The 13,934-nt window shown below is 41.6% G+C and overlaps 1 protein-coding gene and 1 long non-coding RNA gene across 5 annotated transcripts in view; both read right to left on the bottom strand.

Moving 5' to 3' along the window:
* Nucleotides 1-13,934, bottom strand: part of LOC132901320 (zinc finger protein OZF-like) — an 89,836-nt gene that overhangs the window by 9,968 nt on the left and 65,934 nt on the right. For 2 of the 4 annotated variants that reach the window (XM_060943635.1, XM_060943636.1), the window contains 2 exons: nucleotides 4,141-4,208; nucleotides 3,796-3,974 (listed from right to left, as the gene is read on the bottom strand). In XM_060943635.1, coding sequence (XP_060799618.1) covers nucleotides 3,796-3,974; nucleotides 4,141-4,208 — 247 coding nt within the window. Of the gene's footprint in view, nucleotides 1-3,633; nucleotides 3,752-3,795; nucleotides 3,975-4,140; nucleotides 4,209-4,430; nucleotides 4,450-13,934 lie in introns of those variants that run through there. The other 2 variants (XM_060943637.1, XM_060943638.1) reach the window with 2 other exon arrangements.
* Nucleotides 9,540-13,268, bottom strand: LOC132901333 (uncharacterized). Its single transcript, XR_009656841.1, has 2 exons — nucleotides 10,461-13,268; nucleotides 9,540-9,847 (listed from the first exon to the last, which is right to left on the bottom strand). It is a non-coding gene; the product is annotated as an uncharacterized LOC132901333 (long non-coding RNA).

Here is a 13,934-nt window from a genome sequence, read left to right as displayed (position 1 = left end):
AGTATACCAAATATCTTAGATACACATTTTTAGTACATATTCTAAATATATTATCAAGCACAGTTTGAGTTTTAGCTGTTCACTGAATCATTGTTCAACTACTTTTAAACAATACAAATGTATTATGTATCACATTAATGCTTCTCAATCCCTTGCAAAGGTTCTTAACATGATCTCTGGGTCACAAGAAATCAATAAATGGAGTCCAACATTGTGATTCAAACCTTACGCGAAAACATAAAATAATCGTTTTTTGGCAAAAAATGAACCTCATGGTGCCACCATTAAACTTTTGAATATGGTCAAAAAATTTTACAGGATGTCTTTATTGGTGAAAAGGAACACCCAAACAAAAATGCATCAGATTTTATGAAAGTGAGGGCAACTGATGCACCCTACCGAATAATGGTGCATTCTATTGGCCAGAAGTTTGCGGGGACGTTCGTTGGTGGTGTGCGGCATGCCACGAATGCCAATTAGTAAATCTCACGGCCACTCCAAAAGTGCCTTTGTGCCTGCTCCCTCTAATCAAGACCCCATTTGAGAGAATTGGTATGGATCTCGTCAGGCCATTAGATCAGTCAGTACAAGTATATTGCTTTATTTTAGTTCTGGTGGACTATGCAACACGATATCCAGAAGCAGGCCATGCTCCGCACTGTGTGCAGAGGCATGCAGTGTTGTGGAAGCACTCTTCCGTGTTCTCTCCCAGGTCAGGATTCCCAAAGAAATCCTGACAGACCAAGGCACTATGTTTATGTCACACACACTTCGTGAGCTGTAGGGAATTAAATCTATCCACACCAGTGTCCATCACCCACAAACAGATGATTTAGTAGGGTTTGGAAGTTTGTAAGCAAAGATGCATGTAATTGGGATAAATGGCTCCAGCCCCTGTTATTTGCAGTAACGAGAAGTCTCACAAGCCTCCATGGGGTTTTCACCATTTGAATTATTATATGGGTGAAAGCCATGCAGCATTTTGGACGTGCTGCAGGAAAATTGGGAGGAGGGACCTTCAACCAGCAAGAATGAAATTCAGTACGTTCTCGACCTGCATGCAAAGCTCCACACCCTCACATATTTAACCCAGGAACCTTAAGGAGTTCACTCCGGGAAACAAAGTACTCGTGTTATTGCCCACTTCAAGCTCCAAATTAGTTGGCAAATGGCAAGGGCCCTTCGAGATCACACGGCAAATCGGGGACATTGACTATGAGGTGAAGCGAATGGATCGGGGCAGGGCTCTTCAAATATACCATTTCAACCACTTAAAACATTGGAATGAGGGGGTCCCTGTGGCGTTGGTACTTCCAGAGAAGCTGGGATCGGAGGTAAAAACAACCAAACCAACAACCCAAACCACTCTGGTCCCTTGTGGAGACCACCTCTCACCGGCCCAACTCGCAGAGGTTGCCAAGTTGCAAAGAGTTATCCGACGTGTTCTTGCCCCTTCCCGGCCGCACCCACCTCATAGAACACCACATTGAGATGTCCCCAGGAGTGGTGGTGCATAGCCACCCTTACCCGAACACAGAAAAAGGTGGTTTGGGATGAACTCAAGGCCATGCTCAACATAGGCATAATCAAGGAGTCACACAATGACTGGAGCAGCCCGGTGGGCCTGGTACCCAAGACCGATAGGTTGGTCCGGTTCTGTGTAGACTACAGAAAAGTCAACACGGTGTCTAAATTCGACACATACCCAATGCCTCGCATTGATAAGTTGCTCAATCGGTTAGGTGCTGCTCGCTTTTATTCGACACTGGATTTAACAAAAAGGATACTGGCAGATCCCCTTGACTCTTCGATACAGAGAGAAAACAGCTTTTTCCACACTATTTGGATTACACCAGTTTGTCATGCTTTCTTTTGGGTTATTTGGGGCTCCTGCTACGTTCCAGTGGCTCATGGACAAGATCCTCCATCCCCATGCCACGTATGCAGCAATGTACCTTGATGACATCATGATACGTATACAGCAATGATTGGCAGCAGCACCTTGAACACTTTAGGGCCGTCCTAGACTTGCTGAGACGTGCGGGGCTCAGAGCTAACCTGAAAACGTGTGCAATTGGGCGAGTGGAAGTATGGTATCTGGGTTTCCACTTGAGGTCATGGGCAGGTGCATCCCCAAATTGACAAAACTGCAGCGATTGCAGCCTGCCCAAGACTGAAAAGGGAGTGAGGCCGTTTCTGGGGCTGGCTGGCTATCATCATAGGTTCATACCTAATTATTCGGACATCACCAGCCTGCTGACTGATCTCACTAAAAAGGGAGCACCAGATCTGGTCCAGTGGACGGAACAGTGCCGACAGGCTTTCAACCAAGGTAAAAGCTGCACTGTGTGGGGGGCCACTTTTACACTCCCTTGACTTCTCGCTCCCTTTTATTTTGCAGACAGACGCATTGGACAGAGGGCTGGGGGCTGTTTTGTCCCAGGAGGTGGAGGGTGAGGAACATCCCGTGCTGTACATCATGAACCACACCAATGCGCGGATCACCTGTTGGTATCTCGCCCTCTAGCCTTTTAAATTCGAGGTAGTCCACAGGCGCAGATGGTGGTGGCGGAATTCATCACATAACCTGTCGGGGGTTATGTGACAGTGGGGGCGTGGCCTAGTGTCAGTTTGCGAATGGAGGGTGGGGCCAGGGAAGGTGAGTGGCAAAGTCAATGCACCTGTTGTCAATTAATGTTGTGTGTGTTTGTTACAGTGACAGTGGAGGTTAGAAAAGGAGGGAGAGTGAAGAGAAGGGCGCTTTCCCAACCAGAACACGTGTGTCTGTGTGTGAGCAGCGAGTGAGTGAATGAAGCTGAAAAGCAACAAAAATACTAAAAATAAAGTGTGTGAGAACATCAGCTCCTCCCTGCCATGCTTCTGGTACTCCACCCACATCAGGGACATATTACAGTATTATAATGTGTCTCCCCCCCCCCCCCCTTTCTGTAATATGGGGAGGTCTGACAGCATTATCCGATATTGTGTGTTTCCTGTGACAGGGCCTTTTTCCCCCCTTGATTTCTCCCCAGTCTTCTCCCTAATTTAGCCATGGTCAATTCCCACCCATCAGACTGCTCTCCAGTATCACATAACAGCTACCAACCAGGGAGGGCCATCACGTGCTTCCTCTGAGATAAGTAATACCAGTTGACCAGCTGACCGCATATTTTACTCATACAATGTCAGGGGGGAGAAAGCACACTTGGAGGAAAACCTAATCCACTCAATTTCTATTAATATGTGCTCTCACACACACACCCACCCCCATGACTGGCTAGTATAACTGACAGGGCAGGGAAGAGACAGCATACCATCTCTACCTCCCTGAGAGCCCAGACAATTTTGCTCTCTTGAGCTCCCAACCACAGATGACTGTGGCATCATCAGGATTTGAAAGTGGCAATATCTGGATTATGGGGAGGATGATGGGGGCAACAGTTTTCTGCTGTACCACTTGGGATCCACAGGCCACGCATTTTACGCTACTTCTGGTTAAATTGTGCCTGATGAATAAAACTGCAGCAGTATTTTGTGGTTTACTATATAGTCAGTTTCGCAATAGCAGGATATTGCAGTGGGGTGACTTTACCCTCTCTGGTTGGTTACTGTCATATGATAGAGAAAACCTACCTGGTTGGTGGAACATGCCAAAATGAGTCCTCTGGGGGAGTGCTCTGGTTACTGCAGATTGCATTGTACAACAGCTTTCATTCCAGAAACACTGTTAGGTTCAGAAATGTCACAAAATAATGCAGAAAATAACCTCTATAACCTCTTAGACAAAAGTAACACCTTGCTGTCTGGTTGTTCCTGTAGGCGCAGGACTGAGTTCTTTGGTGTACTCCTCTTCATACCACACCAAGAGCTCCTGTCCTGGGTTAATGGGTCGACAGCAACGATACAGAATTCCCCCTCGATACCGAAATGCCACAAGATTCTGTTCTTCTTCAATACGGGCACAATTCACATACCTAAAAGAGTGAGGCAACATTCCAGAAAAGGTAAAAATCAGATCAGAGACTTGGAGAAAGCATGACAGAGATATCAGTTACAGCAAGAAGATAAAGTTCTTCCAACAAATGAGGAACTGTAAAATCAAAATCACTAAAATGGCCCAAGAGCTGGTTTATTTCTCACCTCATCCAATTCACATGCATCTCTCTTTTGGCATCAATGTATTCTTCATACTGCGTGCTCCTGCATACCTGGAGAAAAATACCACATTTATATTTTCTTTACTAAAATCAATCTATGCCTTTAAATGAGGTATACAGAAACAAGAAAGATGGCTCATGCCAATATTATTAAGCCTCATGAAGGCTGAATTAAAAGGTTCTTGACTGTATCTTAAAGGGATAGTTCGGGATTTTTGACATGAATCCATATGGTATCCCCGTCAGCAGTGTCGTGCATCCACACTGACTTACCCCCGACAGTGTTCTGTGAGCCTAGATATTGTACAGTGTTGGTCAGTGCACAAGTAGTTCCGGCAGGTTTCCTGGGGTCTGCAAAGTAACACGTTTTTCTTCTCAAAACAGCTCGTGTTCGAATGAGTGATTTATTAGCATAACAAAACCCTTGTAGTCCAAAAAGTCACACCTTGTAATTGCTTGGGGCTACTTTCTCTCAATAGCGATCAGTGCGCGCTGTCACTGTTAACAGTTGTGTGCGAGCTAGCCAACAACTTTCATTAGTTGTTCGACAGTGTTTAGCAGCGAGCTCAGACCAGACGCAAACGAGCTAGTTAGAGAGCTAGAAGGAGAAGTTCATCAGCTTCTACAGAAATATTCTTTATTTGAAAAAAGAAAGAAAGAAATGGTGCGCACTTGTGATTATCCTGGCTGTACCAACAAAGATGAGAGTGGGTCTCCTCACACATTCCATCGATTCCCTGTGACGGACGTAGCACTGAGGCAACTTTGGCTACTTTCTCTGGGCTTCCATGTGGACACCAACCTAACCAAGATGAAAAAACTTCGTGTTTGCAGTGTGCACTTCACCGAGGACGACTACCTTTCTCCAGGACAGAGAATGAGAAGGGTTTTGAAGAGCTCTGCTGTCCCTGCACCCCAGGTAAACAAAATTGTACCAAATATTTTCTATAGCATGCGTGCATAGCCTTCTGGTGATGCACCGTGGGCTACGCAAGTGCAACATACAGTAGATTCATCTATCGGTGTCTCATCACCAGTGAAGTTTATAATACATAATATGTACACTGTTTATTACAATCGTCAGAAGCTATGTGGACTGTGGATGGTTTCTAGGTTTCTATGAGAAGTCCATGACTCTAGTCACGGCGTTGGCTAGCATAATGAAGACAAACTAAGCTAGCAGCTACCCTTCTCAGATTCTAGACCGAGGGATGACGGCAGCACCCAGCATATGTTTTATTTTGCGTCTTCCCGAAATAATAATATAATCCTTTGGAAGATTACTCATAGTGCTCCGGTTATCGGTGGGTCAGTTTCTCTTGACTCTGCTGCCGTCCTCGGCTGTAAGGAGATATCCTCCATAGGCTAGAATATGTAAGCTGTATACAAGTTTCTAAGTTATGATGGTCAGTGACCGTGTAATTTTGAAATCAGTCAAAAAATGAAATGAAAAGTCGAAGCTTACGCTTCATGAAATATTCTGACTTTAGCCTAGGTATTGCCTGCTAACAGAGAATGTTTCTTAGTGGACTAGTTGTAAACATATCTGTCAGTCATTAGTGATTATTATTATTGTGGAAACTAAATAATTGCTGATGTTACTGTTATTATGTGTTTATAACATGAATGACATTCTTGTAATCCACAATGCACAAATTGATATTGTTTTTTTGAAAGGTTTGCACTCCTGCTGCAATGGCTGAATCAGCACAGTCTGCAGAAGTCGTCGAAGTCCCAGAAGAAGAGGAGCAATACAGTCTAAGGGAGCAAGCATTCGCTGGACTCCCTCAGTCAACCCCTGTAAAGTCCAGATTTGGCCATGATCAATTGAAGATGGTTCTCACCAGTCCAGCAGAAACAAATGTAAGAACAAAGCCATCTACCTCTGGCACATACCTAGCTTTACCTCCCACCTGGAGAACATCACAGGTAAGCATTTTTTTTTAAATATACATGTCTGATTAAAAAGCTAACATATTCACATAGTCAAAGTATTGTGTGACCATGAGGCTCAATGCACACCATACATGAGATCCACAAAAATGCAGTCAGTCACCCAATGTAGGCCCATACTGCACTTTGTACTTTGACATCACTGTATTCTTTTTTGTTATTCATAGACAGCAGACACGAGCTCAGCGGTTGCATCTGAGCCACTTGATGCAAGCATGGCTTCCACAGATGGACCTTGTGACAATGACGACAGCACATTTCTGCCATTGAGTAGTGAATGTACATCCACAAGAACATCTTTCTCAGTCTTGGACAGTGGAGGAGCAGAAAGGAGAGGTGACTGGTCGGAGAGGAAGTGGATAATCAACGAGTCAGCCCTGATGGAACTGTTTGTAACTTGTCACACATGTGGTGTATTCATTATTGAAAAGAAAATCACCACCCGTGGATCCAAGATCAAAATAGAATGGACATGTCTCAATAACCATACAGGAGTGTGGCAGTCCTGTCCTGATGTCCGTGGAATACCCGAGAACAACCTGGTGTCCTCAGCAGCCATTATATTAACTGGAACAACACAGAATGAAATTGCAGAATGGGCTGATGTTCTAAATTTACAGCTGCCAAAAAAGACGTCTTACTATTCACTGCAATCAACCTACATGATACCTGTTATTCACAAAGCCTACACAGACATGCAGGACAAAATTTTAGCTGAACTGAAGGACGCAGCAGGTGCTGGTGGACACACTGATATCTGTGGTGATGCAAGGTTGATATTACCATTATGGATCATACAGTATATGTGCTCAAATGTCCTCTTACATTACATTACAATTCAAATGAAATCATGTTGTCGACACCCCACAAGTAACTTCCTGTTTGTCATCTACAGATCTGACTCCCCCAGTTACAGTGCCAAGTATACATGCTACAGTTTTATGGATGATGCAACAAAGAAAGTGGTAATGTCAGATCTAATTCAGGTAAAATATAAATAGTATTGCCAATAAGTTGAGTCCCATTTTATTTACATATTCTTTATGTAGGTCTCCCTGTATGTCTTTTCTGTCTTTCCTGTTACTGTAAACAATGTAGGTTTCGGAGGCTACCAGTTCACCGGCAATGGAGCCTGTTGGTTTCCGGAGGGGTCTAGATCGTCTGCTGGACTCTGGTGTCAGTGTTGATGTTGTTACAACTGACCGGGCTCCATCGATACGGAAGATCATGAGGGAATCCTATCCTGAGCTCAGACATCAATTTGACCCATGGCATGTTGCAAAAGGTGGGATTATTTACGCATTAGGTCTTATAGACAGATGTGTCAAAAGTAAATGTAAAAGTAAAAAAAAAGGAACACAGTTTCCTTCCAGCGCAGGTAACTTATCTGAGTAAAAAGTAGACCAGTGTACTTGTCCTACAGTCAGCTGATTCTGCACTGGTTGCATTGAATTGGTATTGGGCCCTTGTTAGGTTTTTAGTGTTTTTCAGTAAGAACAGTCTGTAAGTACAGCTAAGTAATATCATGTGCTACTATTGTAATTACACCATAAAAGTTCTTTTACTTTTGACACCTCTGCTTATATAGAACTGAAATACGTGAAGATGTTGCAGAAGAGTGTATTGTAATGGTGTGACACTTTGCAAAATTATTCATCAGGGCTTGCTTTTTCATTTTCATCTTTTATGCATTATTTAGGTGTGAAGAAGAAGGCAACTGCATTGGCGAGGAAGAAAGAAAACCGGGACCTGCAGCCATGGATCAAGTCTGTGGGCAATCACTTCTGGTGGTCATGCAGCACTTGTGGAGGCGATGAGAAGGTGATAGACATGTAAACTTTTGGCTATGCATAACACATCGAAAGCACACTCTTATATCTTGTCACTCTTAGGAGTACCCAGCAAACATTTTAGATGTATTCAGAATCAGTGTTGATTTCTAACTGGACATGCTGGTATCACAGAAGCATAATTGACTTGGAGTTGCATTGTGTTGATTTCGTGAACGCTTCATTTTTTGGAAGAGTGAATATTCAGAATGTGTTTCCATGGTTGCTATTATTTCTTGAAACTGGGTTGGTTTTTCATTTTCATTACACAAACGCATGTCCAAATGTGTATACTTTGTGGTATACATTTTCTTTGACACATTTGCTAAGCAATGTCTACTTCTCCTCAAATAGGAGCTGAGACACCGGTGGATGTCTATCCTGCATCATGTATGTGGGATTCATCGCTGGGAAGAAGATGGGCAGGAGTACACATGTCGCCACGAAAATATCAGCCAGGAGCAACAACGACGAAAGAAATGGCTTACGAAGGGATATGCTGCCTGGAACGCTTTGAGAACTGTTGTACTAGACAAGAACCTCTTGAGGGACCTTAGTCAAATGACTTTGTTCAAACATACAGGTCAGTTTGGATAGACTTATGGGCAGAAGGTTGATCACTTGTTTGCCTACATTTTTCCCTACACAACTCTAAGGGAATCATGAGTAATTTAGTGCTACATCTTTACTGGGACAAAGCAGCAGTTTTGTGAATCTAACTAAGTACTTTTTCCTGCAAATGATAGAAAATATTGATCATAATAAAAGTGATAATATGAGGCTCTTCTGTAGATGAATAAAGCTGAAAATGTGGTTTTTTGTGTCTTTTAGGGGACCTCGAAGTGTTACATAGCTCAATGCTGAAGTACGCAGAGAAGAGGCGCCACTTCACATATGTTTCCATGCAGGCAAGGCTCCAACTCCGCATCATTGACCACAACGTTGGACGTCAGCATGACCGTACTCAATCTGGTAAGTGTGCAAACAGATGCACACACACACACAGCTCCTAAAAGTGATAAAAACATCATTTTGAAAACAGTATATATATATATATATATATATATATATATATATATATATATATATATATATATATATAAATAATTGTTTTTCTTCTGAAATGTTACATTTTCAGATAAATGAATTTCATCTTTGTTTGCCTTTATATTTTAGAGTTAGCTATTTGTAATCTCATCATTGCTCTGTCACAGCCTCACAGGCCACACAAATCACCATATTCAGTTTCATATGTAATGGTCATACACCATCCTATCTTGTGTTCCTTCCTCATTCCCAGGACAAGAGAGATACAATGCCATTCACTCAAGGCAGTCAAATCGGTGGGTTGCAAGAAAGCTGTATGAGCCAACAACACAGGAGTTCTGGAAAGACTTGGTGGAGCAGGTCATCCAACGACGGCTTGACACGAATGTGAAGCTCGGAGACCCAGCTTTCCACATCCATCCTCCAGTCACCATACCAGCCAACATTGCCCCAACACCAAAGCCAAACAAGGCTGACTTGGTTTCAGAACATACATCACGTTTTCCCAAGAAACCTGCTGCTGAGAAACATGATTGAGACTGGATATATAGTGTCATAGAAATTTTTTTTATTGACTAATTATATGGATTGTTTTGTAAGACACTTTCAAAAAGTAGAAATTTGAAAAAAAAGTGAAAAAGTAGAAATTTACAGTAAAGGTTTTGTACTTTTAAAATCTAAAACAATTGCATGGCATCATTTGACTCTTTGAACCCTACATATTGTCCATTTGGTGATGGATATGTTTTTCTTATTAGCGCCACCACACAAGAGGGAAGAGCTCTCCTGTTGCCTGGACCAAGCTTCTCTCCTTTCAGGGCCCATTCCATTATAATGCGATAGGCGACCAGCCTGTACTGTCTGAAATAGAAACACAAAATAAGTTTGTGTACATTTGATATATCAAGTATCTCTATTTGAAAGTACCTTGAGTAAACTGCATAGCTGTGATTATATTGGTATATAAATACATTTTGATTCATTGACAGCACAACAGTTTGTCAGGAAATTCTATATTTATGCACCAGCATTTCAGGCTATTGTAGAATTTGAATGCTAATAGATTTTTATTCATCTCTGTTTATTCAGAGAAAATGTCACTTGTAAGTACACTTTGGGCCATAGGGACATAACCCTCAGGCCTCCCTTGAAATAATATGCATTAGGTAGGCCTAAGCGCTTTAGGATTGAAGGACATTCATGAGCAGAGTGGTATAGAGACAAGGTGATGCTCAGGATAAAAGCTTTGCTTCAAACATGAAATTGCAACATAAATGACTTGGGGATACACAATAATAATAAAGATATGCGTCACCAATAAAATGTTATGGTATGTATATGATTATCATTAGATTCATTCAATGATTCGTGTTTTGACTGTAGGTTGCAGTAACCTACTGCAGGGCTCAGACTAATAAAATATTACGCCATACAATATAATTGAGCACTTGTACAGTAGGGTAATAACACTCACTCTGCAGACAACTGGCCATCGGGTCCAGCTGGTCTGGGGCGCTTCTTCCAGTTGATTTTCGGGATGTGGAAAAATGTCTCCAGGACACCCGCAGTCAGGAGCGCAGGTAAATCCTTATTGTTGGGGATGCAGACAGATGCTGACGCGTCGGCCTCCTCGTCAATCGAAATGTCTTGCATCCGTGGCATAACGAGGTCCCATTCATGGCAACAGTAGCATTCAACCTCAGTCTGCATTACTTCGCACTTGAAACAAGTACACCACCAATTGTCCGTCACTCGAGGTCTCGCGGCTGCGGCTTCACCTTCCACCTCTCTGCTCACCATCTCTCTCTCTCTCTCTCTCTCTCTGCCCGTTCTACTTCCATCTGTTGAATTTCAGCATCCGTATATTCGGGTTCATAAAGATACCCCCTTGGCTGTGTGCTGAAATCAATGTCTTCGTCGTCGCTGCTGTAGTCAGACATGATGCAGTCAACTTCCCAAGCACGAAACTAAGTGAATGAAACAGATAGCCTAACTACCTGTCAACTAGCGACTGTAGCGCGCACTGATCGCTATTGAGAGAAAGTAGCCCCAAGCAATTACAAGGTGTGACTTTTTGGACTACAAGGGTTTTGTTATGCTAATAAATCACTCATTCGAACACGAGCTGTTTTGAGAAGAAAAACGTGTTACTTTGCAGACCCCAGGAAACCTGCCGGAACTACTTGTGCACTGACCAACACTGTACAATATCTAGGCTCACAGAACACTGTCGGGGGTAAGTCAGTGTGGATGCACGACACTGCTGACGGGGATACCATATAGATTCATGTCAAAAATCCCGAACTATCCCTTTAAGATTCACAAAACAGCCGACAAGCTCCGAGATGAATTTAGTAACTATAGGAAAATGCAGGCAAGGCTTTATCATAATTTAGGCAAAGGAAAGGTTTCTTATAAAAGGCTTTAAGTCTGACATGGCAAAGCTGTGCTGTGAATCAGACCTCTCTGATACACATCTGTCCCTTGTGTTTTGGTCTCTAAACAGAAAGCTACAAAAATGCACAACTTTAAAGTCAGTTCTGTCACTAAATGGGTTTTATATAAAATATTTTGGATTTGTACAAGTAATATTTATTTACCATAAGTGTTTGGGAGCTAATGTTGTTTTAGTTCAGTGTAGTAGTGTTCATTTTTAATTTAAAGAATTTTAAAATTTACTTTTAGTCTTAGTCATGTCCTGAAAATTGTAGTTACATTTTTTGGGGGGTGTCAAGATTTAATCTTGACAACCTTGGAACGCTTTATTGGTCAGGGCATAATGAACAGAGATTTTGTTTTGCTGTCTTTTTACCAGCCCTCTCTGTGGGCCTGTCATTTCAGGATCATGTGGCAGCATACGTGTGTTCTCACTGGTCAAATCACAACCATGTTAGTTAATGTGCATTAACATTCTACTCTAATGCAAAAACTGCGTAGCAATGAAACAAAATCCATGAACAAAAAAAAAGGTCAAAAATTAAAGGAGGGGCCAAAAATTTGAGGGGAAAAAAAGCAGGCATTAGAGACATAGGCTTACAAATGTAAATTAAAAAAAAAAAAAATCAACATACTGTTTGGCCATCAGCATCCTGAATTGGCCCACAATGCTATTTTCGAGGAGCAGAATGAAAAGCTTAAGATGGACATTAAAACATAGCTATAGGCTAGGCTGCATCTTCATTTAAAACTGCTGGAACTTGCCCAACCATAACTGACTGTCATATGTACCAGAGGTTTTCAAGCTTGCTGGGGCTGAAGCACATCAAAGGTCAAACCAGAACATCAAGGCACACCAAATTAAAGTCGGTTATCGATTATGAAGAATGTTACACATATGATGGGCTAGAAGGTCATTTGCAAGGTTTGACCCAGATTGCATGACAGCAGACTGTCAATTATTAAACAGATAGGTAATCAGACAGGTAATTTTATAATGTATTAAAAACGTGAGGCAACGCTCATTACAGTGTTTTCCATGAGTTACCTAGACCATGGTGGCGGAAGCATTTTCAGAACACACCACCATTTGATTTGAGACTGATAACATTAACTTTACAGTATCTACTACAGTCATCCACAAGTCCAAACACAATACCATGGTTATCAATTTAAGACAGCAAACAGATAACATCAATGCAGAAGTTTGCATTGATAATTAGTATTCAAACTTTAGCTTAGTTAGGGAACATTAACAGCAGAGTGTCAGACTCTCATCTCCTTGCTTTAAAACAACGAGCTGTTGAATTTGTAGAGGTTTAGCTTATTTGAGTAAGAAAAGCTGCTAACACATCTGGTAGCATGTATTTGTCATTCAAAATACAAGCACATGCTCTAACCAAAGTTCAAAATAGGTTTATTTTTGCCTAAATTGAAATTAGTCTGCATGCGCTCTCTTCAATATTTTCTAAAAAAAAAATAAATAAAATAATGAAAAACCAATTAAACACAGGTAACCAATTCTGCTTCCTTCCTTTGAGGGCTGAAATGTATGCTCTAGTCATTTTTTTTAACCGTTTATGAACTGTTAAACTCCTTAACCATGATTTGCAGGTGTGGCCTTTTTGCTGTGGCATTACAACCAGTGTGTTTATGCTTAAATTACTAAAGCACAAAATTGTTTTGAGCAAGTTCTTCATAGAGCTAAACTCTTAATTTTGCTCTCAAAGTGCACCAGTTTGATACATTTAACTTTAAAATAAACAAAATTATCTTACAAGGGAGCATGCCCCCAAGTGAGGTCCACTGACCATAGTTTCACAAAATCCTGAGGGAAACGTACAGTGGTAAACCCTTTAGAATTTTCTATATTTCTACATAAATATTACCTAAAACATCATCAGAATTTCACACAAGTCCTAAAAGTAGATAAGAAGAACCCAGTTAAACAAATGAAACAAAAATATTATACTTGGTCATTTATTTATTTATTGAGGAAAATGATCCAATATTACAGATCTGTGAGTGGGGAAAAGTATGTAAACCTCTAGGATTAGCAGTTAATTTGAAGGTGAAATTAGAGTCAGGTGTTTTCAATCAATGGGATGACAATCAGGTGTGAGTGGGCACCCTGTTTTATTTAAAGAACAGGGATCTATCAAAGTCTGATCTTCACAACACATGTTTGTGGAAGTGTATCATGGCTCGAACAAAGGAGATTTCTGAGGACCTCAGAAAAAGCACTGTTGATGCTCATCAGGCTGGAAAAGATTACAAAACCATTTCTAAAGAGTTTGGACTCCACCAATCCACAGTCAGACAGATTATGTACAAATTGAGGAATTTCAAGACCATTGTTACCCTCTCCAGGAGTGGTCAACCAACAAAGATCACTCCAAGAGCAAGGCATGTAATAGTCGGCGAGGTCACAAAGGACCCCTGGGTAACTTCTAAGCAACTGAAGGCCTCTCTCACATTGGCTAATGTTAATGAGTCCACCATCAGGAGAACA

The sequence above is a fragment of the Neoarius graeffei genome, chromosome 17 (genome assembly GCF_027579695.1).
Source record: "Neoarius graeffei isolate fNeoGra1 chromosome 17, fNeoGra1.pri, whole genome shotgun sequence".
Classification (NCBI taxonomy): Eukaryota; Metazoa; Chordata; class Actinopteri; order Siluriformes; family Ariidae; genus Neoarius; species Neoarius graeffei.
This window is presented reverse-complemented; position numbering and strand designations above follow the sequence as displayed.